Source organism: Neopsephotus bourkii, unplaced genomic scaffold (genome assembly GCF_033783945.1).
Source record: "Neopsephotus bourkii isolate Nb327-2 ecotype Australia unplaced genomic scaffold, CSIRO-AGI_Nbou_v1 NB_591, whole genome shotgun sequence".
NCBI lineage: Eukaryota > Metazoa > Chordata > Aves > Psittaciformes > Psittacidae > Neopsephotus > Neopsephotus bourkii.
Genome location: NW_026901092.1, coordinates 422,626 through 449,260, shown reverse-complemented (window position 1 = coordinate 449,260; position 26,635 = coordinate 422,626). Strand labels below are relative to the sequence as shown.

Below are 26,635 nucleotides of genomic sequence, written 5' to 3'. Positions count from 1 at the left end.
GCAGACTTGCTAAACCAGCTCCTGGCAGTGAAAACAAGCCACAGTACAGTGTTAAAGAGCACCATTACTTTTACCCCATCCCTCCCTCCCCCCCCCAATACAAATCAGTAATACCTGAAGGGTAAACCTTGGGCATTGATCAAATTATGAAGTGGAAAGGCACCTACACTGCTTCCTGCTCTGTACTTGGAGGCAGTGTGAGCATTATGGGTACAGCTTCTATGCTCTCATCCTACCATAGGCTTGATTGGGAAGATAGAAGAATGTATGAGTGAATGATGATTTATTTTGGGGAACAGGGAAAAGCATCTGTGGGTGAGCTGATACAGCTGAGGTGTGCAAACACTTAAGTAATTCATGTAATTCTGAGATTGTCTCAGCAGACATCTTTTGAGTTCCTGGGGATGTGACTTACAGTGCAGTTCTGTGTGCATTTTAAACCACACTGCTGCTAAAAGGAGCATTACTGCTGAAAGGAACTGCCCGTCTTTCTCTCTTCAGTCTGTACCTTTTCCCTTTTGCCACCAAAAGTATTCATACAGCTATGCAGTGAACTGGACTGAGCAACTGATTGTGTGGAATCAACATCAACTTCTCCACAACTCAGGTTTGACCCACACCAGAGTGTAAAAATGAGAGAGGGATGCAAGGATGGCTTTTATGCTGGTGTAGGATGTTTGAAACTACAGAGTTCAACTTCTGTCCTTCATCTCACTGGAATATGGTTGTCATACCAAAAATGTAAAGCTCCTATACTGTTTGTTATGCAGGTTGTAATTAGTTAATTCTGAGTGACAGGATTGCATGCTGTTCTCATGTTTATTTAATGCCATGGTTGAGAACCTACTTCTGCAAATCCTGCCTTTCTCTTTGGATGGGGGAGGTATTACTTTGTTTGTTACCTCATGTTTGGTGTTTTGGGCAAATCTTTGATAGTCTGCAGCCTGCGTGCAGCCTGATCTCTGGTCAGTGTGGTCCAAGAAGGAATGTATAGTTTGGTGTAGTGCCAGGCAGAAAAGCCAATACAAGATGTGGAGTTCAAAATAAGAGTGTTCTCACAAATTCTTTCACTGATAACATGCATCTAAATGGCCACCGTGTTCTAAATTCTAGAAAACAGGTGTAATTGAGAGTGTTTAAGGTATGAGTACAGTGGATATTTTAATGGGGGGAGGGCTCAAATACTTCAGATTATTTATAAACGATGAATGGTTCTTTTTGTTTAAAGACTGTGCTACTACTCATTCTCCCTTACAGGCTGCCTTAATCAGTTGTATAAAACATCATTTATAAAGGCTTATGTTAGTTAAAAGAACCAAAGCTCCAGAATCCTAGTTGATGTGTTTAGATACCTGTCAGTACAAAAACTTTGTAAGATTTGCAATGCTGGAAAACACAAAATGATGTTGATTTGTCTGCTATTGGACTCCTCAGCTTTTACTGTGTCTGTAGAGTGACAGCCAGTTGAGAGACCTAGGACAGCTTATTTTGATGCTGCAAACAGGAGGGGAAAAAAGAAGTCCTCAGTTCATTTGAGATGTGAGAAAAGCTGAGATCACAGCAGATGAGCAAACTTAATCATACTCCAAATTTTTTTCATTCTCTGCGAAGTTAAATGATACCTCATGACTCAACACTAAATTTTATTAGTGAAGTATGGTAAAAAAATCTATTACTGAGTTCAGTTTAAAACTTGCCTTTAATGCTGAAGTTAAAATGTTTTCTTGCATGCAGTTCTAATTAACTCTTCTTGTTCACAGATAACTACTCTTATTAATCATAAGGATAAGCCAAAGCGTTCAGACAAGACTCTGCAAGCAATTCAACGAGTGGGCCAAGCAGTTAACCTGGCAGTTGGGAGATTTGTTACAGTAGGTGAAGCTATAGCCAATGAAAATCATGAATTGAAAGAGGAAATGAGTATTGCTTGCATCGAGGCAAGGAGAGCAGGTATGTAGTTATTCATGAAATTGTGCTCGTGCCATTTTTGGCACTCTATTTTTAGTGTCAGGAATAATGTAAGAACTTTATTAGCTGATTGCTTAACAGTCTTCTGCTGGTGCATTCAAGGGCTGATCTGTCACCTTATTTTGTCACTTAAATTGCTGTCATCTCACACACAGGGAATGGAATTGTGTGTTTGCTTTGATTCTCATAGGATCTTTTGCCACAAGGAATTACCTGACTGCTCTTTGTTTATGTTGTGACTACAAAGAGCAAGCAGAGTGTTGAGAATACAGCTTTAGAGTTTATTGCTCTCAAGCTACAACAGTGGAGTAGTTAAAGTAATTTGAGTGTTACACTTTTGAGGTCACTGTGTTCTAGATCTGAAGGTCTGAATGAAGGTCAGTGTCAACCCATATTTCATCAAGACTCAGTAAGATGACTCACATCAGTCATCTGATGACTCCCCTCAGTAGAATGAAAATGATATTGTATTTTTGCTCAATTCAACTTTTCTTGCAAACTTGCCGTGTATGTATATTGAATGTGAAGTATGGAGGTTGAGTTGCCAGCTGTCACCCTCCTCCCCTCAGAAGCCTTTGTCTAGGTGAATAGTTTCTGTAGTGGATTACATTCTCTGACATTGTAAAAAAATATTTATGTCATGCTAGAAACTACTTTCCTAGATATTAAGTACTGTTGTTTGCATGGTATTTCAATGGCTCTTAGTAAATGCACATTTCCCATCTGTAGTGCAGCCTTAAAGAAGATGACATCTAGAAGACTGTTCCTTTTGTTGTTAGTGGTGGTGGTGGTGTTTTGTTTTTGGTGGGTTTTTTTTCCTACAAATACCTATGGATCATGGGAAATCTTCCTTGAAGCTTTCCCTGTTTAAGCAGGTGGACACGCCTGCAGGTGTGACAGACTTTCTGCTTACTGTGGCTTCAAGGAGGCAATCTGGAGCTTCTGGATGTAGAGACAAATAAATGACTTCTCAACACAGAAGCATTGCTTGCAGAAGGAGTAGTACTCTACTCCAAGACATGGGTTACTGCACTTAAAGTTGATCTGCTAAGTTTAACAGGGGACTTGGCTTTTAAATAACCTCAGAAGCCTGAGAAATGTGCTGGTATATTTCTTGCTGAATCACTGTGCTGGCCTCAGACTTTGGGGATGCAGTTCATACTATTTTTGTGATTAAAAAACAAACTTAGAAGTTAGGCAAGTTACTGTAAGAAGACCTCTGAAAATCCCCTAACAACGACCCATGATGTCTAGAAACATGCTGCTGCTGAATGGTGTTTTTTGTGATTTGAAGGACTGTCCTAGATAAACTTCAGACTGAAAATTCATGGTTGCACCAGTAAACTTGGCTGCAAACAGAAATATCTTAATTTGAAAACATTCCATTTGTTAGGTGAAGCATGTGTTTTCTCTTCAGAGATCCAAGCAAAATGCCGACAAGCCAAAGTTTACATTGATAATCTCAGCTGCTGAAAGAGCTGTGCAGTCTGGATTTCTATTTCTTGTCTTGCTAGTTAGTTACCCTGTGGCCGAGTGCTTTTTCTCTCTGTCACCATATCTTAGAGGAACTCAGAGCCTAAAATAGTCTGTAGTATTTTTCTCTCACCAAATAGTTATACTTTTTTACACTGCAAGTTTTATTTCCTGTTATGCAGTAATGTGCCTCAGTCTAGAAGAGTCAAGGTATAGGCTGTTTAATTTCCTGGCAAGCCTCACATTTACCTTGGCATGGGTCAGTTATTCTCTCTGAGCTATCTACTTGAAAGCTAACTGATGACTTACATGAGAAATTCAGTATATCAAGTGTTTTCTGATCGTTTTAGTTTGCTGTGGGTCTTATTTGCATGTGCCAGTATTATCTCTGTGCACTGTGACGTGTTGGACAAGGTAAGACAGTCCTTTGTGCAGTTAAATTCTTAGGGATAACTGTCCTCTGAATTCAGTCTCTGAATGCAGTTGCTCAGGTCCCTTTTGAATAACTTTGGTGCTCCCAAGCAAGCCAGTAAAAATCTCCTGGCCAATTATAGCTAAGAGTATTGACTTGTGTAAAACAATTCAGTGTCCTGGTGGCCTGGGCAGCAGAAAGCCCTTGCTGCTTAGGTCAGACAATGTTACAAGAATCTTTATGCTTTTATGATTTTTATTTTTTATTTATTTTTTAGCAAATAAACTAGATAGTGCTTCTAGAAATAAAGGGGCACTTTGTTAGGTGTAAAAGATAGATTTCAACACTAAAGGAATTAGAACACTAAGCATCTCAGTTGCTAAGTAGGAAGCCTGTAAATCAATTGCATATCATGCAGAGGCTTTGAAGGATGACAGATGTTATATCTGTCTCTTGTGAAAGGGTGTAATCAGTGATCTGAAGTGTTTCAGACTTGTTATGACTATTTCCTTGTAATAAAGCTTGTAATTTCATTGACTCAAAATAGAATCATAAAACACTGCAGAGGGTCATGTAGCAGATTTTGCCTAATGTTAGTCTTGCAGTATGTCAGTGTTTACGGTGTCAGTATAGGAGTGGAATGTAACTCAAAGAAGCACATTTTTTGGATTTTCTTTTTTTCCTCCCAGAACTAGGGAAAGCTGGTTAATTTAAAAGAGAAAACACATGTCAGGAATGAATTAGTGTCATAACATTTGCAGTATTCTCTGCCAGTTGACTACATAGTCCTAAAGAAAGATATGGAGTAAAATGCTTTATCTTCCTGGACAGAGGACTAAATTAAGGAGGTTGAAAACCAGCAATTTAAACTGGATAAATAGAGCCACAAAATAACTTAGGTTTGAAGGGACATTTAACCCCAAGAATGAAGAGCATGCAATCTCTTGTACACCTTTTACAGTGTTTGACCACCCTTACAGTGGCAGAAATATTTTCTTGTATTTTGTTCATTGCTTTTTTTCCAGTCACCATGCATCTCTGGGATCAGTCTGTCTTCTCCATACTTGCCCATTAGGTAAGCAGTTGTAGATCAAAGTAAACTGCTATTGGCCTTCTCTTCTTGAGGTAAAACAAACCTGCTTCCTTCAACCTCACCACTTACATCGCATGCTCCCCCCTATGCTAGTGTTCTCCCTGGTACAGAGGAGCCCAGAGCTAGACATGATACTCCAGCTGCTCTCTCCCAAATGACAAACAGAAGAGAAGAATCACTTCTGCAGCCTGCCAGTTACACCCCTACTAACAGCCCAGCATGCAGCGGGCCATCATTGCTGTCTCCAGGAGTTCAACCCTTTGTCCACTGAGACCACTATATCTTTCCCTGCAAAGGTTCTCTGTAGACAGCTGATCCCAGCCTGTACTGTTGTGTGATGCTATCCTGGCCCAGATGCAGGGCTTGGTTGGACTTGGTTTGGACAACTGCCTTTGTTGGACTTCACAAGCTTCCTGTCAGGTCATTTTTCCAGCTTCCTATCCCCCTGTTTAGCAGCCCTCTCCTCCAGCTTATCAGACATTCCCCCAGTTTTGTATTGTTCACGTATTTGCTGAGCATGCTAGCCCGTCACCCAGGGAACAGTTTTCATGCCCTGTATCGGTCCTCGAGGGGCACCACTGGATGCCCTGTATCTGTCCCCAAGGGACCCTGCTGGTAATTGACTGCCTTTTGGTCTTTGTACCACTTATTACGGTCCTCTATTCCGACGGTCAGGTCCATTTCATATCCACCTTATTGTTTACCTGTTCAGTCCATATCTCACAATTTAGTTGTAAGGACATTAAGGGAGATCATGTTGGAAGATTTGCTGAAGTTGAGGTACATGGCATCCATTATTTCCTTATCTAGAGATGATGTCATGTCATCATATAAAACATTCAGATTGATAAGAGACTATTCACCCTCACAGGTCTGTGATGGTTTTTCCCAATTGCCTTTTTCTTCTGTATGTGATAATGGCTTCTAAGATGATTTTAATAATACTACTGGAAACTGTGAGGCTGACTAGCCCAAAATTGCCTGAATTTTTCTTGTTGCTCTTCTTGAAGGTGGGTCTGACAGTTGCCTTTCTAGTATTAGAAATTTGTCTTAATTGCCACAATATTCCAGACATGATAGCAGAATTACAGTGATCTGCTCCTTTGGCACTCTTGGATGCGTCCTGTGGATGTAACTGGCTTAAATAGTCCCTAGCTTAGTCTTTTCGCTCTAACAGGTATTGTTCCTTATGGTTTACTCCAGTGGCACCATTCCTGTTCCTGCAGTTGCAGATCTGCAGGCAGAGAAGGAAGCCTTTGTTATGTTGTCAGAAATCTCAAGTTTCTAGGGCTGTCTGGAGCTTTTGACAGGCAGATATGGTAGCTCTTTCTATGTTCTCTGATTACTCTTTGTATGACTAGATGCTTCACCTGTGACTTGATAATTCATCTTCAAGAAGGTAAATCTTAGAGCATAAGGAATGGGGTAATGATGCTATGTATCCTTCCCTTCCTTGGGTTATCATATTTGCGTATTTATACTAGTGAGACCCCCTGAGTATTTGTGGCAAGGTTTTTGTGACCTGGCCTGATCCTAGCACAAGTGCTGGAAATTCTTTGCCACAGTGCAGTAACTGTTCGGACAATTTAGGAGCTCAAGGGATTACAGTTGTCAGACACAAAGCTATCCGTAAACACTATGAAGTGTGGAGCTTTGTGGTTTGAAGGGCTGTCAGGCCTTTCTTGTTCCATAGTGTTTGTGTGTGGCATTTCCGGAGTAATAACGCACCCTCAGGTTCTTCGTAGGGAGCCGCAGGCTTTACCAGGCTTTAGGATTATTTTGTCTGCTTAGGTGGATTACCGTAGTTGAGGTTTTGAAGTTGAGTCACAGGGGACTCAATCAGATGTCCTAGATTTTATCTTCAGGGGTGATCCACAAGTTAGTTGTGGGCTGATCATCTTGTCTTGCATGCTAACAAATAGCATGTCTCAGAGCTTGCCTTAGTTCAGTCTTCTAGCACTCCTCCTGTGGTTATTGAGTAGGAAACTGCTCTATGCCTTTCCTCTGTTGCACTGTTATGTAGGGTACTCCAGAAGATTTAATGGAATTAGAGCCTTTGTTTTTTATCAGACAAGGAGATCCATTGACTTCAGTGCATTGTAGATATTTTAACCACTTAAAAAATAAAAGGGATCAAATAGGCCGATTTAACTATTATCACTTTAAATGCTGATAAGATAAAAAGATGCTTAGGAGCTGAGAATTGGTGCTTCCTCGCCTTTTTTTTCTCTCCTGTCTCTGACAACATACTGTTTGGTGGTCCTCTTATGAACATAAATGCAGTAATCTCTCCCTATTATGCTTCAGTCCTATAAATTATAAAGTTACTAGTTTTAATCTCTTTGTTCTTCTTGCCTGAAGACTTCTGTAGGAATAGGAAATCCATAAATTATGGGAATACTATCTGAAATTCCAAAAGCAGAGGGGAATTTGTAGTTTTTCCTTGCTGCATCCCACTCTGTGGGTTGATGCTGCATTGCCACTGATCTGACTTTTGCTATTAAAAGTATGAAAGATACCTCCCATTGAAAGTTTTCTCCCTCCACACTCTTCAGTTCCATCCCCTCCACCTCAAATATGTAGACTACTGTAAGAAAATTAGTGTGTGTTACAGATGGAACAATGAAGCAGTACTGAACAACGGCCCATATTTAAATATGGAGAGGGTGCCACCAACAGTCAGTAGAAGGAAGTGAAGTAAAATATAAGTCGTAGGTAGCTCTGAAATTGTTTTAACCATCAAAAGTAAAAGCTAAGAATGCTTAATGGCCCAGTATCTCTTCTTGTAAGTATCAAATGCTAATTATTTCTTTTGTTCCCTCTAGGTGAAACCATCGCACAGCTTACGGATGTGGCAAGCCTGGATCACCCAGAATCTGATAGTCACATAACAATCTTTACAGACAAAACGGGTGTGGTAAAAGCTGCAAGGCTGTTGCTGTCTTCTGTCACAAAGGTGCTGGTGTTAGCAGACAGAATTGTTATTAAGCAAATTATAACTTCCAGAAACAAGGTATTTGTAGCTTCTTTTTTGTTTTGTTTAACTGATACCTGCCGTCAATGCTAAAGTGTGGTGGTAAATGACATGGTATTTTCATTACATCTTCAGGGAAAATGCAAAATAAAGAGGTAAAAGTGAATGCCTTGCGCATGTTCACCTACCAGATACCTGAAAGGGGATGGTATAAGCCAGGATGAATAAAATAACAGTTTTCAGTGACTTCATGCATTTAGTGTGACCTCTTGCTCTGTTGACTTAGCATGCTGCAGAAGATGCTATGTTACTGCTTATTTAACTTTGTTTGCTGTGAGGTGGAAAGTATGTCTGTCAGTAAAATGCCAATAAAAGCTTCTATTTGCTAAGGACAGGATGTTTGTATTGTCAGGATCAAGACAAGGAGAGCATTATGAATGTGTCTTAAGGCAAGAAGCTGTGAGCAATGCTGGTGAAACTCTGTGCTAGTGAAGTGAGGTTTACACATGAAAAGTTTTTTGTGCTGTTTAACATGTCTTGAAATTACTTAGTTGATTTAAATAATGTATGAAGGTCCATTTAACCTCAAGTGTAATACATTTCATGTACTGCACTGTCTTGCCTGTAGGGTATTCTTTCTTTTTTGCTCCTCTGATGTACTAAAACAAAAATAGAAAAACCTCATATTTGAAAAATGAGAGCCTGATAGAGCCTGAGTTTTTCCATTAAGATTCAACTCATTATCCAGAGCAGAGCCCCTGTTTCCTCCACTGACTCCTTTTGTCATCTCTCTTAGTCACAGTTTGCTTTCCAGACATGCTGGTCTCTATTTTGCAGCTTCTAGATCCAGGACACTCAAGTTACTGAGTCCAGTATTCAGAAAGCATGGTAATACCTGCTTCAGTCTGACTTTAGACTTAGCAGCAGTGATTTGCTGTCTTAGTGCTCTTCTCCCAGTGGTAGGTAGGTGAAGGTGGCCACAGTTTTATCGATATTAATTTGCTGAAGTTACTTGCAGCTTTGGTCTTTTCTTGCACTGGAGGCCAGAATGGTGCATTTAATACCTTTTGCTGCCTTGTATGAGCTTTTCTTCTGCCATCACCTGCAGCCAGGCAGTGATTGGAGTTAATTTACCGTTCCAAAAGTGCTAGCACAGATTTAGGCTACAGAGCAACTGTGCAAATGCTTGTACCGTGCATGAAAGAATAAGGAGAGATAAATCCTTTCAGCAGCAGGGCATAGTTTATGATAGTCTTAAATATATATGAAACTATCATCATATATATAGTGGTACGAATATAGTAAGGATAGGTGCAAGATTTAATTTTGAAGGTATTTAAAATGAAGTCTCATATTCCAGAGTAAGTGTGTCTCACTCTGATTGCCAAAGTCACCCTAGTCTTAGTGGTCTTTTGGGATTTACTGAATTCTTCTTTCTACACATAGTCTGTGTGTTTCAGAATGTTTGCTTCCGTTTATGGTGCCAGTAGAACAATTCACGTCTCTAGTACTAAAATTAAACAAATGATGGTGTCTTATACAGGCACACTGATATTTGTAGAGTGCACTCCTGAGAAGTGTGTCAGATACAGGTATAATGGATAGCAAAGCAGTTCTTCCTGTAAGAAATACTGTGGTAGAGGGACGATGTGGGCAGGGTCTTAAGAAGTCCACACAGATACTGAGAGACAGTGTAGTATAATACGGTCTAGGTGATGAAAAGGCAGGAAGAGGATCATCAGTACTGCCAGCTGGAGCAGACACTGGCTTCTTGGAGTGGGGCACTGTTCCAGAGGATCTCATCCACGTTTTCATTTGAGAGACTGAATCATAGAAAGGTTGTGGTTGGAGAGAACCTCAAGATCATGTAGTTTGAGCCACCCTGCCATAGGCAGGGACACCTCACACTAACCCATGTCACCCAAGGCTCTGTCCAGCCTGGCCTTGAACACTGCCAGGGATGGAGCATTCACAACTTCCTTGGGCAACCCATTCCAGCGCTTCACCACCCTCACAGTAAAGAACTTCTTCATTGTGTCTAACTTGAACTCCCTCTGTTTAAGTTAAAACCCATAGCCCACTATCCCTTGTCCTATCACTACAGTCCCTGATGAAGAGTCCCTCTCCAGCATCTTTGTAGGCTCCCTTTAGAATGCCCAACTTTCAGTGCCAGTTTTCTTGCAGCCTCTTTCGGAACACCTTAATTTTCATTATCATCATCATCTTCCTCATATGAATCAAGAACAGTAAAGACAAGCAAGGGCAAAGGTCAGAAAAACAGCTTATTAGCTGGATGCCCAAGCTCATAGACTGATGAAGTGATTGAGATCTTCTGGAATGGTGTTTTGCTCGAGAACCCAACCTGCAATTGATAAGCCTAATGATCCTATTCCTGTTTCTGCATCCTCTGCACCATATATACTATCCCTGTGTTCTTAGACTGTGTGCATTTCTTAAGTTCCTGTCCACGTCTTTCCTACCTTACAAAATCTGTTTCACTGTCCATCAAACTTAGTCACTGCATCAGTGAGCTTAAAGTCTTGCTCTGCTTACTGTCATCAGTCAGGAGTGTCAGAACAATGAACAGGGAAGTGACAGGTAGGGGGGTTGTTGCTGCACCATGTGGATTGGATCAAAATATGAATATGCCCTGAAGTGATGTCAGCCTACAACCACTGTCTGAAAGGTGATGTTCATAGTGCCGCAGTAGCTGTGTAATACCAAGTTCTAATTCAGCTATTAATAGGAACTTAAAGCCTTTTCTGATATACATTTTTAACCTTGTATTTAAAAACGTGACAACATTTTTAATTACTGTCTCTGTGTTTCATGTTGAAGAAGGTTTTAAATGAAAAATTATGAAGGCATAACAGGAATTTTGGGTTATAACAGCATCTTGAATAAGCTTTAGACAAATTTAGAGCTGTCTGTATGGTTTCTCCGTGATTGTAGTTTCTTGGAGTGTCAGCTCTGCCTGAAATGTCTAGAATTGTTAGCTGTAATGAAAGTGCGTGTGCTTTCACTGAAATTCTTGCTTGACAAGAGATTTGTCCTGACAGAAACACTTGCTCTAGGGTAACTGCAAGAAAGCTGCTTGCAACCAAGACCATACTCCTGAAGTACTGTACTTGCTTAAGCCAAGAATTATTGAGCATAATTACTATAATTTTTTAATCTAATAATTTTAGAAGATAAAGTTGGACCTTCATTTGTATGTTTTTTTCTTTCTGCACGTTCACTTTTCTACATCCTCACTTTCCCAGTACTGTGGTTCTCTGCTTCTGCCCGTCTCATGGAAGCCTTTGTGGAACTGGCTGCATAACATCAGACACTGGATTACTGCAGTGTAATGTTTGTTGTGTGATAAAACAGTCAGTTCCACAGTACTCGCAGGATTTAGTGGAGCATTTGCTTTACATAGATAATAACTATGAGGTTGAGCAGCTGCTGTATTACAAAATAGTAGGTGCTTCTAAGAGGGTTTGCCTGGGTTGCAGGGAAGAGGTATTTTATCCTAATCAGGTATGTAGAATGTTTTTTTTATTTTGGGGAGGAAGGGAAGAGAGATACTTTTGGCATAGGAAAGGAAAAGTAAATTGAAGTTTCTCCCTTTCAAGTAGTTTATTAAATTTTCATGTGGTATCTTGTTTATCTCCAGTCTGAAACACAATAAAAAACCTGTTTTGACTGTCTTCCCTGCTGAAGATGGGTAGTGGGTTTAAGAGATTGCTTTGGGATTAGCAGTTATACCTCTAATTTGAAAAGCCCCAATGTTAATCTCTGTTATAAATCATACTGCAGTGACTTCAGCAGGATAGCTTCAGTAATTGGTAAGCTATATGATAATTTTTGCTGAAAGTTTTTTTCTAAAAATGCTGATTTTTGCATACTTTTAGGTATCTCAAGTAACAGCTTGATACAACCTGGGTACATTTAGTTCTTTGTTTTACATAGAGCTAATAAAGATCTTCAGAGTTTAGAGTAACTTGTTATAGAAAGTATAAAACTATATCTTAAATAATTTCTAAGTTTTCTTTTTTCTTTTATACAATGCTGTTGCACTTTTTGTAATGCATGCAGCCATTAAAACACTTGTTTGACTGTAGTTCTAGACTTATGCCTTGCAATTGAACTGTGAGAGTTACAACGTAGGGGTATAATCTGTATATTTATAATGTTAATGACGATAACATTTTTCCTAAACCTGGAAACTGAATCCTGCAATACTGTTACTCCTTATACTGGAAAGAGTGAGGAATGTGGTTTTTGCAGTTTGGCAACAAATTACTCATTTTGAGTGAAGCATGATTGTTAATCTAGACTTGATTTCTAGCTGTTGAGTTATGAATGTATATAAAATCTGTACATTTTAAACAATAAGATTTAGAAGTGTCTGCAAATAATGTTTCTAGTTTAGTAATAATGTTTTCTGTTTAGTATCTTGATAATCTATAGTATTTTCCCTTATCTTGCAGGTTCTTGCAACAATGGAACAACTAGAAAAAGTCAGTAGTTTCCAGGAGTTTGTACAAATATTCAGCCAGTTTGGAAATGAAATGGTAGAGTTTGCCCATTTAACTGGAGATCGGCAAAATGTGAGTATTAATGACAAGCTGTGAGAGATGTTGTAAGGCATCGCTTTCATCTGATGATTCACTGGAAGGTTTGGGTTTTTGTAGGATGATTAATAAAAAAACTGCTGAAGTCCTACCTCTGAAGCCTAACTTCTCCTTCAGGTAGAGGAAGGAGGTCTTTTGATTTTTAAAGCTCAGCCTGAGAAATGTCACTGCATTGTTTGATCTATGTATATTCCAGGAGCCTGGGTGTGTGTTACTTGAGATGTTCTTTTAGCTTCAGTCACTATCTTTTGGCTCTAGCTTTTATGGCTTATTACTTCGGTGGAGAATTTTTCTGTTCTTAACTTGACAAACATTTGATGTTTGCTCACAGTGAAGGGATTTGAAGGCAGAGTAATTATTTTAGAAAACTCCAGAAGAGAAATCTTCACATCCTAATAGAGCATATACAGGGTTTGCGTTGGGGTTTGTTTGTTGGTGGTTTATTATTATTTTTGAATATTTTTCTACATTTAGGTCAAAACTTCCTTAAGTCAGGGTAATGGCTTTTTTACTTCTCTCATGCAGCTACTTTTTCAAGAATCTTTCATTCTTTCAGAAAGCTTTTTGCTGCTCCTTCTGAGTAAATAAAAGGTTTGCTGGGGCCTAAGGCTCGTGCTGTGAGCTCTAGTTGCTTCCCCTTGGCAATGAAATCACCCAGTCAGAGCTGAACCAGGGTCTGGTACAGATATGCAGGGTCCCTCATATCCAGCAGAATTCAGAATTTAATTTGTATAAGCAATTGGCCAACCTCATGCATCTCCTTTTACTGTTGATGTGTTCCAAGTCTGTTGAAGTACATGCTCAGTATCAAAGAATAGATTCTGAAAAGCTACATTTAATTAAAGGAAAGACCTACCTGGAAATGAACTGTCTTTATTTTTCCCTGAAATGTTCATAGCAGCTCTTCCTTGGAAAGAGAAAGGTGCATTGCCAGTAAGTTAACAATCTTTTGAAGGGTCTCTGTCCTTTGGCTCTCCTGTCCTTGCCCACTTGTTTCTTTTGGAAAGAGTGTTTCATTAGTGTTTTTTAAATTGTGTCAGGACTTGATATGCTTGCTTACAGGGTGTAGACTGCTACGTGGCACTGTTAGTTTTACTTGGGGTATTTTTCCTTAGTATAATTAATAATAAGTATGCTAGAAACTCTTGGGTGTAGTCAGATTTATCAGAATGTAATATCAGAATTTCAGAAATCAGCTTTTTGGGGTGGGTTGTTTGTTTTGGTTGTAGCTTGCTTTTAATGTGATGACATTGAGGAGCTGGAGTGGAGCCAGGGAAAGGCAACAGAACTGGTGCTGGCCCTGGAGCATAAGTGCGATGAGGAACAGCTGAGGGACCTGGGGGGTTTAGTCTGGAGAACAGAAGGCTCAGGGGGGTCCTTATCACTCTCTACAACTGCCTGACAGGAGGATGGAGCCAGGAGGAGTCTGGTCTCTGCTCCCAAGGAGCAAGGGATGTGACAAGAGGAAACTGCCTCAAGCTGCACCAGGGGAGGTTTAGATGGAGATGAGGAACAATTCCTTCCCCAAAGGATGCTCAGGCATTGGAGCAGGCTGCCCAGGGCAGTGCTGGAGTTACCGTCCCTGCAAGTGTTCAGACACCATGTAGATGAGGCCCTCAGTACCATGGGTTAGTGGTGGCCTTGGCAGTGCTGGGGTAAGGGTTGGAATGGATGATCTTAAAGGTCTTTTCCAACCTGGTTGATTCTGTGATTATGATCTTAAAGATTTTCTGCAGTTGCTAAATAAGATTTTTATTAAGGTGGCAAAACACACTGCTGCTGTGATTTATCCATGGTTTTTGTTAAACTACAGTAAACTGGGATTAATTCCATGCTGTAAACCATTCCCTTTTCAGCTGGTCCCATTCAGTCGCCTGTTTAACACTCAAACAGTGCTCAGCTATCTTTGCGAGCATTGAGATCTTAGTTGCAGTTTTGTAAGTTCTTCCTCTTGTTAGACCATCTTACATGTTGAGGGATTAATGTCTTCCCCTCTTCCCTCTCTCCCACCCCTATCCTAAGTTAGACTCTAAATTCTTCCCTTTTGATGAACCTTTCTGGGTGTATAGTTTGGTCTTGCAGGTATATCCCTCTCCCAGGGAGTTCTCCCAGGGAGTTCTTGACAAGTTTCTGTACTTAATGACTTTCTACAGAGGAAGTGGGTTGGGTTTTTTTTCTTAATGTTAAAACTTTCTCTATTACTGGTATGTAGTAAATTTAACACCCAGGTAGACAAAAGATGTTTTTAGTTGGCTGTTCTTTTCCCCTCATTTTTATGTTTTATGAATAATGCTATGTGATAAAGGCAGCAAAATTAGTGACAGTTTACGTAACAACCTCTGTGTCTCTGAGATCTTCCTTCTTTGAAATATCAATTGGATAGAGCCAAGAATAAATGCATAAGTTAAAATCTGTCTGAAAATCAAGTTCTAGATCATGAGTTAGGCTGAAAATAGTAGTTACCAGACATAAAGAAGCTTCCTTACAACACATCCATCTGCAAGAGTTTCCTTTTTCCGTTCTCACAAGCAGTTAACATTTTAGATATTGTGTAATATTCAGGTCATCTTTTTGTGTTTAGGATTTGAAGGATGAGAAGAAAAAGGCTAGAATGGCAGCATCTAGGGCTGTTCTTGAGAAGTGCACCATGATGCTTCTAACTGCTTCGAAGGTGAGTGGGTATGCATGCTGTTACACAACTTAGATAAATCACAGCGAACGGTGTCTAGCAGAATAGCTGATTCTTCTTTCTTAGCCCCACTCTAAACTTCACGCTAAAGAAGGGTGTAACAGTAAAGAATGGGTGGAGGAAAATCTTTGAGAACAGTATGAATTTTCACTTAACACAATAGCAGTTTAACACAAAGAATTAATCATATTCTAACACATTCTTTAGGCTTGCCTTAGCAGGAATCACTCATTTCGCTATACTGCATGTGTGCTCTTTCATAATACTTAACTTTGCTTTCTTTAAAAAGACTTGTCTGAGGCATCCAGACTGTGAATCTGCTCGTATAAACAAAGATGGAGTTTTTCATCGAATGAGATTAGCTTTGGAACAGGTAATAGAAATTGTAACTGACTCAAGACCAAATGGAGAAAGTGAAATGGCCCCTATCAGCATATATTCTGGTATCAAAGAGTTCAAGGTGAGTGGAAATAGTATGGTTTTCTAGGGCCTAATAAATTATCTCAAAACTAGAAGGGGATGTGTGTGTGTAAACGTTTTGTGATGGTTTGTTTTGCTTTTTTAAAATTCAGAATGGCAGACCTGCATCTTTTCAGCAGTGTTAACTTAAATAACCATCCCAAAATAGTAGTGAATCTGTCAAGAGATGGGTATAATTTCATTGTTGTTACCAAAAGGCACCTTTTGATACTTGCCATCTCCACCTGTATCAGGGTGCATTCAGAACTCTTAATGTTTGTTGAGGTGATGCCTTGGTGCTGAATAAGCCTGAGTATTAGGATATCTATCAGAACCTCATTCAAACAGTTCTTGAAGAAGAATTCTTGCTTTTTAACTGGTAGTATTTTTAAAACTGCGCACAAAAATATTAATCCAGACATTTAAAAAAGCAAACCATCATTCAAAGGCAGTATCATGAGTTGAAATTGTATCATCTCATAGCGCAGTCAGTTTTTCCTGATAAAGGCTTTCCTAAATTTCCTACTCAGTTAAGAACTGTTGTGAACAACCATGCCTCATGTGAGCCACTATTTCTTAGGAGTCTGTGACTTGTTTATTTTTTAATTCTGTTTTTATGATTTTTGATTATATTTTGTTGTTCATTCTCTCCCTCACTCCATTTAGAATTTGGCTGGGTTTTTTTTTTGTGTAATGCCTCAAATTATTCAATTTGTTACGTGTAAATATTTAGAAAAATATTCAGAAGAGATGATACAGATGTGGAAAGAGTGAACAAAACCTGAATACACTATTTCGGAAACGTGCTGGACTTAAAAGTTTTTATTGACAGCAGTGGAACAGTTGTGTATTCGCTGTTACTTTTCCTAAGTGGCCAGTAATTTGCTGATGGTGTTATTACATTTAAAACAAGACAAAAAATACCAAACCCTTAGCTGGATGTCTGGATAAAGCAAATCATTGGAATACTTTGAGAAATGTGAATAATTAAGAAAGCACTGAGGAGAAAAAGAAAATGTAAAATGATGCATCTGCTTTCTGCATTCATGTCGCAACCATGCAGCCACATAAATTCTCAAAGAACTGGCTGTGTTTCTTTTCCAGAATAAGGTGGAGGGTCTTCGTGAGAATCTTTATTTTCTCTCAAAAGAGAACCTTTCGACAATGCTGGAAGTTATCCTGGAACATACGGAGGACTTCACAGACTCTGCCTATACCAGTCATGAGCACAGAGAACATATTTTGGAGCTGTCTAAGCAGGCTAAAATGGAACTAGAGCAGCTGGTTTCAGTGTGGATGCAAGCTGTAAGAGCTTTTTAGCAAAGTAAATCTTTTCACCTCTACTTTGGAAGCCATTTTTAATGCAGTGTTTCTTCTGGTCTAGGAAGAGAGAACTCTGTGTATTGCTCACAGCGAGAGCTGATCAAGGAAGCCAGAGTTTGTTCTGTGCTTTGGCAGTTTCAATATGTTCTGTCCCTGCCCCAGTGGTGTTGCTTCATTGATTCTTTGATGCCTAAATTAAGCTACTGGTGGCAGTGGGCTAATGAAGCTGTAAGTGGAAACAAGAAGGCAAATGGAAGTATTGCTCAGTCTTAAACAGTTAGGTCTTTGGTGGAGTAGTTCAGAGACTTTCAGTGGTCATGGTCCCATGGCAGTGACCAGTTTCTGTTACTTGTTTTCAACAGAATATTGGAACACACCTGAACTATTGAAAAGGAAAATACTCTAAAAATTTCACATTTTTGTAATCTTGTGGAGAGAAAGTACACATGGAGACTTACAGGGAATTTTTGTTTGTCCTTTTCATAAGATCTAACCGATAATTTTCTTTTTAGAGAAGTAGCACATTAAGCCTTCCTCCGTCAGTTCTTTTATCTTGTCCCTTGAAGATGATAGAACATAAATGCAAAGGGGGGAGGAAAAGCAGAGGTGGAAAATGCAGCTGCTTCTTTGATGCTGACTTGCTTTTGGTCTTGTTCCTGGGAAAAACGTATAGCACAAAATCTTACCAAAACTGTGAAATATGGCAGATGTGTACTAGTGTAGGGTACTTACATAACTGAGTGTATTTACTTCCGAGAAACCATTTTTGTTCCATTTCTCCTTTTTCAATCAGATGCTGCAGTCAGGTGTTCTTAATGCAGTAACACAGTTTGAACAGCATATAACCCTTACTGATAATACAGACTGCTGTTACTACAGAGAAGACACATATAGAATAATAATTGCATATACTCCTTAACTCCATATAGGAAACTAAAACTGTTTAGCTTGGTGTTGGTGATTAGCCCTGATTGTTAGGCAGCTGTGTAAGCACTGCTCAGCAATAACTACCACTTCCCAGTGCTATCACTACCGTTTTTGTCACAAATCCAAAACAGCACCATACTAGATATTGTGAAGAAAATTAAGTCTGTCCCAGCCAAAACCAGTGCACTTGGGTATTTCAAAGTTCTGTTACTGGTAGAAAATGGTCACCTCTAAATAGTACACATGCCACGTTTCAAGTGATAGAAATGAGGGCCTAGTGCAAGACTATGCATATATATGATCCATGAAAATATTTGGGTATGCACGTGTGCTTGTGCATTGAGTATTTTCATTAATGAATAACCCAGCAGCTTCATCAGAGGGTGAGTGTTTTCTGAGGGATGTAATGTAATTCAGGCTGGATTGTTGATTAGGATACATGAACTGGGTGATGTGTAGAGCTCTTAGAGTGCCAAATTGTCTCCCTTTTTGCTCACCATACTTCCTTTCAGCAAGCAGAGTAACTGTGAGTCTTCAGTGAAGAGTGTTTTTAAACACAAGTCTCAAGTCTAGGTTTGACTCACATCACTGATTGCTCTTTCTTGTATTACTGTATGTTAATGAAGCTGGAGCAAACCAGATAACCTACTGCTGTTCATTTCATTTTAAGTATTTCTGATATCCTTCCTGTGTATGTTTGAGCTCATAAGGTCACAAAATACTCTCCTGGTTTATGTTTTCCTGTAACATATTTTGGCTAGACAGTTCCTTCGCTTTGTGTTTTAAAAAAGTTGCACATAGAATGCACTTACACAGATTACTTAAAGCATTAAATTTGAGAGATAAGTAGCTTTGAGACAGAGCTTTATGGATAAGAATACCTGAAAAACTTGCCATATTTGCTTGGGTGGGTGATTTTTCCTTTAAGGAAAATGGAGGATGTCTATACCTACACACATTTTGCCTGTGTATGTTTATGTTAATTTAGACTCTGAGACACTAATATTTTTTTTCAGCTATGGCTATTTTAACAGTCCCAGCTAGGATAATTGTTTCCAATATATTTCAGAGAAGAATGCAGAATTACTGCTACTTAACTCTTTTCCCAGTGTATGTCTCTTGGCATTTGGGTTGTTCCATAGGTAGGTGCTGTTTGCAGAAGTGGGAGCTCTGTCTTGAGGCTACCTTAATAAAGTGTTGTAGGCTACTGTACTCCTTTAAGTTATATGAACAATGATCTAGAGTCTTACAAGGATGCTTTAAGTAACCTTTTTTAGTCAAGTATAAAACTTTTGGTATGACATTTTAGGTACCACTTTAATTTAAAAGGGCCTTTGTCTTTTCAAAACTACTTAAAAATTGCCATAAGCTGTTGCTGTCCTTTCGGGTGCTTAGACAGAAGAATTTTGGAAGTTGTGAATTTCATGGGGAAAAAACCAAACAAAAGCTCAGTGAGGTTTAGAAATAAATTCCTGTTGAGCAGAAACAGTCAGTTAATTTGCATCACTATTAGTTTTAGATTTGATTTGGTGATAGCTGTTTCTATAAAAGACTTTTTCAAGTAGAATACACATAGGATGTGCGAATGAAAACATTACATCTAGAAAGGAAAGGCTGTCTTCTAAAGCAACTTGAAGTAACGACACATGATGTGAGGGTGGGATTTGCTGGGGTATTTGTATAATGTTTTGTCAGTTATTTCTTTGGCTTGTAGCAAAACCAGAAGACAAAGGATATCATGGAAGACTTGGAAGTAGCTATTTTAAAAACATGCCAGTGCATGAATGAACTTAAAAGAGAGGTAAGTTTAGTTTAAGCAAGCATAAACTGAATAAAAGCATGACTTTCTTGTTTGTTGTATATGAACTTGTAAAATAGGATCATGTAGCCTCAAAAGATAGGAACTATTTATGGACAAGAGTAGCTAAATCAGAATTACATTTGGGAGCTGGCATGCAGTCGTCTTCTGTGTCCTTACTAGAAATGCTTAGAAATCTGTTAGATATGGAGGCTCTTTGCTAATTCTGACAACAATAAAAAAGGTAAGTGTTTGAACATAAGTACTATGTATATAATCACTACTTTAAATGTAAAGGCTAAACGTTCCCTGGGGATGCATGCATCACTCTTTTAAGTACTTTTTCTTGTAGTGTGTGCTTAAATGAATAAATCGCATTTGCTGTCTGTTTGTACTTAACCTCTTCATGTTGATTTCTATAGCAGAGATGTATTATGATAGTGCCTTACACTCAGGTATTTTTCTAGACATTTGGCAGCTCTGTATGTTCCTGTTGTAAATCATTTTTTTCCTAAATGCAAGTATGCTGGGTGTCAACTTACATACACATACAAGATAGCTGCCTCATTTGGTACATGGGATGGACTGCACTTGCTGATCAGTGTCATGTGTGTGCATTCATCTGTCCCCCTCTCCATTAACGGATAGCATTGCTGCCGTGTCTGTTCCACAGATTTGAGCCAAATACAGTATTACTGGTTTCTGGTAGCTTTCAGAATACTTGCAGTAACTGCTTCACATTACTGTTCCTTTACAGTAAGACAACAGATGGAGAAATTATGACTAAGAACAATGAGGGTTTCAATACTAGGCTACAGAACAGTGTAAAGATGTTAGGGAAGTATGGTGAACTCGGTTAGACTGAACTCTCAGCTGCTGTAACTGGAAAACCACGACTGCTCAAAAAAATCGTGATGCATATTTTTTAATAGGGGTAGAATGAGAAATTTCCTTTTCTGGATTGTAATCCTTGCAGCTGTCCTGAAGATTTGAACAGTGCTTTGAACCTATTTCAGTTGCAGTTAAGTGTTTTGGACTTCTGCTGTCAAGCAGTGTGTTGGGCTCCCAGGAAATGGAGGATACATAATTAGTACACTTTGATTAATGGTTTTTTTGTTCAGTCAATATTATGTAGGAAGTCAGTAGCAGAGCTTCTCTGAAGTGGCATTCACCTGCTTTAACTGTAAGATCATCCTTTCTGAGTAACATTGCTCCCAATGAATGAGGGAAGATTCCTAGTCAAAATAGTATGTCACTGTATAATCACATAGATCATAAAACCAAACATGGCTGGAATATGACATGTGGAAGAAGTCATTAATATCCTGTATTTTCTTGCAGCTCCATAAATGTAAACTGTACCTTATTGTCCTGCCCACGGGTTTCTATTTGTGCAAATGTTACACAACAAAGACTACACATTTACCACACTTAAAGACTTTTTTCAGGTGGCAATAATAGAAAATGACCTTCTGTAAACCAGCAAACAGAGATGGCATAAAATACAAAACAGTGGGTTACCTGTCCCCTGTGGTGTAGCTCCATATTGAAAGCAAGGCAGGGGAAAATATAGCACGCTGGTTTAGAAATAGAGCAAATTCAGAGGGTGTGGATTGCTAAGTGACAAATCCTAAGTTCTGTATGACTTGTTTTGGTCATCTGTAGACCATGAAAGTTTGCTTACTAAAGGTTTTTTAAAAATACACAGGATTCATGCTACTCGTAGAAGTAAATTTAGAGCATTATGTTTTCCTTGTTCTCTGTGTAGTGATTAGATTGATCTCAGAGTAGCCATGCTTCTGTATATGGCTAAGGAGGACTGTCCTGTCAGTCTGACTTCGGGTGCTGCAGTGTATCAGCCAGAAACCAGGATCTGTATTGGTGAAATTGAAGTATTGTGACTCTAAAGAGAGAGCCTGGGTGGCTGGGAACACAAGACAGCCCTGTTAAAAGTAGTTCTTTCCCATCTCTGTCACTTTACGTAAGAAACAAAAGGTATGTTCCTTACTTGAGATGATTTTCTAACAATGAGACACAGCATTAAGTAGAAGCGCATTTCTTTTTTAGATCAGGATGAAAAGACTCTCTGATGAAAAGTAATCTCTGTGTAGGCTATATATAAATGAGAATTGCCGGTTCCTACTGTGATATTACAAGCCTTGCAAATAGCTTTTCCTCAGACCTGACTTCATTTCTGATATTAGTGGTTTGTGCTGATTTTTAATGGCATGCGAGCAACGCTTTAAAGTAGTTTATACAGGTTGTTGTCGCTTTTCTCTTGTCTCTAGAAAACAGTCACAGAAAGATTTTGAGGCAACAGTTCAGGTTTCTTGCATGACAACAAAAACAAATCAAAACCACCCACAAAGCAAAAACCCCAACCTTAATTCTGGACTGCAGAGGAAGTACTGCTGGGGAAGGGGATAAAATAGGGTAGAGACCAGTGGAATAACCCCCCCCCCCAACATATCATTCTAGTAAATACTCTCTTATCTACAGAGTTGAGGCCCACCAGTGGCACAATTTCAAGCTCACTGTATTCATAAGAACTTGAAAGATAACTTTTTTCATGAATAACCAAGTTTGTTGTATATTCAGTGCAGTCTGGCAACGTGAGGGTACTATTACAAAAATTGTAATAGACATATGAGCAAAAGAATGCTCTGCTCTTTCTACAAAGGTCACTATTTTGGTTTCACTTATGTTTTTAAAATGGACTGATTTTAAGTCAAGTCAGTCATAGGTAAACCTATTATGACTAGTCACTGTCGAACTAGAAGCAGCTGTCACTGATAGCTGTTGTCAAGCAGAGTTCCTCACAGCATGATTTCAGCAGATCCTTGGGTCTGACAGTGGATCTGGATTTAGGGATGTGTTTCGATGGGAAGCTTCTCCTTGCTTGTCGTAAGTGTATGGGGAGTGAGACTTCTTCAAGATCCATCTCTGGCTTCAGTCTTCTTGCAGAAAAGATGCTTTTTACTTTTCTAAGGCCTGGTCACAAGCTGATTCTTTTTCTTTGCATAACTGAGAATTCAGTTTATTCATAGGAACTTAATTTCTAATATATTATAATCTCAGATGCTGTGTGGCATCAGTCTGATGCGCAGTTCAATGTGTGTTCTTCATGAGGAGTAGCCTTTGTCCCATGCTTACACTGAACTTGGTGCCACACAAATTCATGCACCTGGTTTTCTCCCAGCTGTAGCATTATCAGAAAGCAGTAGTGTCATAACTTCATGTCCTCCTTTTACCCAACTCCCCTTTTGTTTCTCTCCATATTCTCCTTGTGGAGGTTGCTTTTTTCTGAGTGCACTGGAGTTTGTTGTTTGAATAGTAATTGAAGAATTAAAGTCCCAGAAAATATGCAGGCTGTATAGGAGCTTTCATAGCAGTATATTTTTTATTTCTTGGAAAAATCAGTTTGTCTTGTAAGTTTATTTTACTTGGTAGTGGATGAATTTTTTTTCTTTCCATGGCTTATCTCTCCTTCTTCTTTTAATGCTACTCAAGGTTCACAGTGCAGCAACATCTTTGGCAGCAGATCTGCTAAAATACCATACGGATCATATGGTTCTCAAAGCATTAAAAATCACAGGAGTAGAAGGAAATCTTGAAGCTGTAGCAGAATATACTTGCAAGCTATCAGAGCAAAAAGAACAACTTGTTGAGGTGAGTTCACAGCTGCTTTCATTTTGTGAGGCACTTAGAAAATGAGTGGCCAGATGTGTCTTACTCGATTATTTAGGAAGACTTTGGTCTGTGCTTTTATAATGTTTACTTTATTTTCCTGATATACTGTTGAATTCTGTATTGCTCTTGGCAGGGTCTGAGCCAGAGGTGTCACTGTGGCGTACAGTTGTTATAGAAGGGATGTACAGCTGTACTCAGTTTTCCTCCTGAATCTAGCCTCAATCCTTATGTATATATCATGACTAAAACAATCATTAAAAAAATAGGTTTCTAGATCCAAATAGAGATGATAGCCTTTTTCTTTCATGCAGTAGGCATTCAGCAACAGCTGAATCCAAAGACATGTTTTAAGAGCTCTGGGAATGTAAGGTTAAGTTTCTTAATGCAGTGAACTTGACTGTTTTGAAGATCTTGTGTAGTTTTTGTCAGACAAGAAGGCCACTGAAAGTCTTCCTGCTTTGTGAAAAGCAGTCTATATGTTTCATGTACTAACACGGTTTCATAAGCGCAGTATTCACACACATGAACAAATAGGACTTCTGAGACTACTGGGAGATCATGGCTTTTAGGAAACAGTGGTTTCTAGGAGTGCCTGTGGAGAGGATGCCTGCCATGTATCCCATGTGTTGCTCTCTCGTCTGACAGATGAGCAGAAGTAACTCTACCAGTAGGATACATACAGAGATACATCACTTTGATCTGGAACATGGTGATGCCAACACTTGTACTTTTGTGGCATATACATTGCTAAAAAAAATTGTGATACTGTGTGGGGCTTGAAGATTCATCCCAGATGTATGAATATGCAGAAGCATCACCCGTGAATTTCTGGGGCTGGCAAATCAACGCTGTGGACTTTAAATTTCAGCTTTGCTGTTTCCTTTTTCTGTGCCTTGAGTAGTGTCCCAGTGAGCCAACAATTTTTTTCTTTCTTTTCTTTTCCAGGCATAACTATGAGAGTAAATAATGTTTCTCTGTGAGGCCTTGTAGCATTTTTGATGGTGGACAGTGCCATTAGTTTCATATTTGCTGTCTGTCTTTTAAGTGCTCCTTTTGATCTGAAAACTTCAATGTTCCTTCTCAGGCCAAAGTTCACTCTTAATCGTGTTAACAAGAAAAAACAAAAGCCAACAAAACAAAATTACATTGTACGTACTGTGAAAGGAAACAATTATTCCCTAAAGTAATTTGATGCTGATTTGCTCAAAGATAATTCACTCCCCTGAGTGATGAAAGCCTGAATTTTCCACATGGCTACTAATTGCTGAGTAAGCCTGTTTTGGTGAGGTCATTTATGCTGCAATTTTTCCATGTTCTGTAGGTGCCTAATTAGCTGTCAGGTTTATTCAGTTGTAAATATGTGAAATTGTTGTTGGTTTATTTTTATTTGTTTATTAAGACTTTTCTTTCTCTTGGTGTTCTTCTACACGTTCCAAGTCAGGATTTAGCCCTGCTTTTATTGTAAATGCTCCCTGAGAAACACCCAGCTGTGTGGTCTCCAAGATTCTGAAAGGACCATCAATAACTTCGTGGCTCTGTGTGTGTGTCTTTATGCATATGCACCTTTCCTCACTACTAATGAAAGCATGTTTTTAACCATTCCTTTCTCTCTTTAATTTATGAAATACATTCAGATGTGTCGCTTACTGAGGCATGTTTCTGGAACTGAGCCCCTCGAGATTACCTGCATACATGCAGAAGATACCTTTCAGGTCACTGGCCCACAGGTATGCTTGGCTTTTATCTGGACGCTTCTAATGGACATAAATCAATAAAAATTACTTGTATGAATTTTTTGAAGACCTGATGTAGAACTGTTCAAAACAGTACTAAGGAAGAATTATGCTTTAATCTTGGGTGGTAGCTAAATGAATGCACAAGGAAGATCATCAAGCCTGCAGGTATCAGATGAATACACTATAGACATAACAGGAGCAGTTTAATTTTGTGGTTTGCCTGTGAAGACATTTATAAATCCATGTGCAACACTATGTACTGGGACTGCAAATAGCAAATATTTTGTTCTCTGTCCAGATAATTTCTGCTGCAGAAACACTGGCATTGCATCCATCTAGCAAGATTGCAAAAGAAAATCTTGAGGTGTTCTGTGAGGCCTGGGAGTCTCAGCTGAGTGACATGTCTATGTTGTTAAGAGAAATCAATGATGTGTTTGAAGGAAGAAGAGGTAAGAATGATATGTAGAAATAGAAAAGCAGTTTTCAAAACATGTAGTGTAAGAATTTCAAGTGTGATTCAGGAAGTACGGTTTTCTTAAGAGCACAATAGACAGTCTTACATCCCATATGGCAGTGTGGAATCTAGGTGGCAATACACAAATGTGTTGGTTTTGTATAGATGCTGAATTAGGGTGCTTCTCAGGTTTTCTTTTTCCAAAGAAAACCAGCTAAAAATTTAAAGGTCTCATTTGTGTAAAATTAGGTATGTTTAACTTCCTACACTGTGGTTAGTAAAATCAAGTGGAATTGTTCCAAAGACACAGAAGTATTCCACACTACTCTTTGCCAGTGGTGTCCAAATATTAGGGATGTAGGGCTTTCATCCCACCTTTTGGCTTGTCTAGGGTATACCAGTTTATTGCAGTGAAGATATAATTTAAATTGTGTAACGTTTAATTCATTTCCTGTATTTCTGGGGGAAAAACTATATATATATATATTCTATGCTGTCAGCTTGCCTTGTATTCATTTCATAATGTAGTGAATGTAGTTATTTGATTTTTAAACTGCTGTCCTTTCTCGTGGATGGAATCTCTGATGACTGCACAATCTTGGGATATTTTCTCTGGTTGGTAAGTTTACTGGTATTTGTACAACATGTAGAAGAAAACCTCGGAGTCTTAAAAAGAAAATAAGTCCGTGTTTACTTTTAGCGTAATTTACCTTTAAATGGAAACCATGTTGTTTTTCATTTTTATCTAACATAATTTTTTTCCAGATGATGTCTTTATGTAGCCTGTCATATTTATTGCGGCTACGTGTTTGTTTCAGTCTTCAAAGTGTAATTGCATACAGGTAGAATGTAATATATGATAATACTGAATGTCTTGTATTTTTAAGAAAATCACTCAGGTTTAAAAGCTTAGGTATAGTTAAATACAGGAACTTTGGTTTTGTATCCAAGGTACACAAAAAGTAAATCCTTATTCAGGTTAGGTGACACTTCATCAGTGATACAATCCTTCATATTGCT

At 38.8% G+C, this 26,635-nt stretch overlaps 1 protein-coding gene across 1 annotated transcript in view; it reads left to right on the top strand.

Moving 5' to 3' along the window:
* Window positions 1-26,635, top strand: part of CTNNAL1 (catenin alpha like 1) — a 54,551-nt gene that overhangs the window by 17,238 nt on the left and 10,678 nt on the right. The window contains exons 2-11 of the mRNA XM_061351459.1: window positions 1,761-1,950; window positions 7,772-7,959; window positions 12,396-12,515; window positions 15,121-15,210; window positions 15,518-15,688; window positions 16,792-16,992; window positions 19,652-19,738; window positions 23,246-23,404; window positions 25,060-25,152; window positions 25,460-25,610. Of these exons, the coding sequence (XP_061207443.1) occupies window positions 1,761-1,950; window positions 7,772-7,959; window positions 12,396-12,515; window positions 15,121-15,210; window positions 15,518-15,688; window positions 16,792-16,992; window positions 19,652-19,738; window positions 23,246-23,404; window positions 25,060-25,152; window positions 25,460-25,610 (1,450 nt within the window). The remainder of the gene's footprint in view (window positions 1-1,760; window positions 1,951-7,771; window positions 7,960-12,395; window positions 12,516-15,120; window positions 15,211-15,517; window positions 15,689-16,791; window positions 16,993-19,651; window positions 19,739-23,245; window positions 23,405-25,059; window positions 25,153-25,459; window positions 25,611-26,635) is intronic.